Source organism: Teleopsis dalmanni, chromosome 1, assembly GCF_002237135.1.
Source record: "Teleopsis dalmanni isolate 2A chromosome 1, ASM223713v2, whole genome shotgun sequence".
In the NCBI taxonomy this organism is placed as follows: Eukaryota; Metazoa; Arthropoda; class Insecta; order Diptera; family Diopsidae; genus Teleopsis; species Teleopsis dalmanni.
The window spans coordinates 216,801,167-216,802,697 of record NC_051846.1 but is presented as its reverse complement, the minus strand read 5'-3'; the positions used below and the strand labels follow the sequence as shown (position 1 = coordinate 216,802,697).

Sequence of the window (1,531 nt, the reverse complement as noted above, 5' to 3'; positions counted from 1 at the left end):
TATAAATAACATGATTAATAAATATGTATAAATAATAATATTACGAATTAATAAATCTGATGGACCTCATCTTATAACGCAAGACGATTTAAACGATCTAGTGCGCGATTTAAAGTTGTGCAAAAAGAAGAGTGAAATCTTAGGATCACGATTAAAGGGTTGGAAATTGTTGGATCCAAAAACTAAAATTTCTATGTATCGATCTCGCCATGACGAATTTAAATTATTCTTTTCTCAAGAAAACAACCTTATTTTTTGCAATGATGTTCTATCTGTTATGGATACTCTTAATTTTGAATACAACGATGATGATTGGCGTTTGTTCATTGATTCTTCTAAGGTCAGTTTAAAGGTTGTTCTCTTACATAATGGAAATGAAATTCCCTCAATACCGTTAGCCCATGGAACTGATATGAAAGAAACTTACGAGAATATGCAGTTTCTCTTAAAAAAAATTCAATACGAAAGATATAAGTGGAAAATTTGTGGTGACCTAAAAGTTATTGCAATTTTACTAGGCTTACAACTTGGTTACACGAAATATTGTTGCTTCATCTGCGAGTGGGATAGCAGAGACAGAAAATTGCATTACTTGAAAAAAGATTGGCCACAACGTAAAGCACTCGTTCCTGGAATCAAAAATGTCCTCTTCCAGCCTTTGGTCGATCCTAAAAATATTTTTTTGCCACCTCTGCACATTAAATTAGGACTTTTTAAAAATTTTGTTAAAGCCATGGATAAAAATGGTGGTGGTTTTACTTATTTGAAGCAAAAATTTCCTGAAATAAGTGAGGCAAAGATTAAGGAAGGTATTTTTATTGGGCCACAGATTAGAGAACTGCTGAAGGACTCGGAATTTCAACAGCAATTGAGTACAACAGAAATTAACGCGTGGAACTCATTCAAAAATGTAGTTGAGCATTTTTTAGGAAATATGTTGGCTGAAAATTATCGCGATCTGGTGGCTAATCTAATTAATTCATACCAAAAAATGGGCTGCAATATGTCTTTAAAACTTCACTTCCTACACTCTCACCTGGACTTTTTTCCACCAAATCTTGGCGCCGTTAGTGATGAGCATGGTGAGCGTTTTCACCAGGATATTTTACACATGGAAAAACGCCACAAAGGAAATTTCACTAACATGTTAGCAGATTACTGCTGGACACTAAAATATGCGAGAAAAACATAGTAAGTACCATTTTTTAAATTCACGATTTATTTGCTGAAACCCCTTGAATCACCCGTTAATCTGGTTGTCTAAAGAAAACTAGACGTGATAGAAAAAATCTAAGTCCAGATTTGGAATCAGCAAAATACCTCTAGGATCACTCAATAACATATCTAGGATAAAAAAAAATTTTTTTTTTGTTGACCTGTGTTATTTATTAAAGAATTTATAATTACTGTATTATGTTCATTAAAAATGCAATACATGAATAAATACAAAACACAATCGTTATAATAAAAGCAAACTGATAAAACATAATTTCAAGAAAAAGAAAATAGTGTTAAATACTGCTCATTTAGC

General features: G+C 32.2%; 1 protein-coding gene across 1 annotated transcript; it reads left to right on the top strand.

The window, feature by feature from the left end:
- The first annotated feature begins 277 nt into the window (after positions 1 to 277).
- On the top strand, positions 278 to 1,192 carry LOC119667277. Its single transcript, XM_038076566.1, has one exon. The coding sequence runs from the start codon at positions 278 to 280 to the stop codon at positions 1,190 to 1,192; it is 915 nt and encodes a 304-aa protein (XP_037932494.1).
- Positions 1,193 to 1,531: the final 339 nt, after the last annotated feature.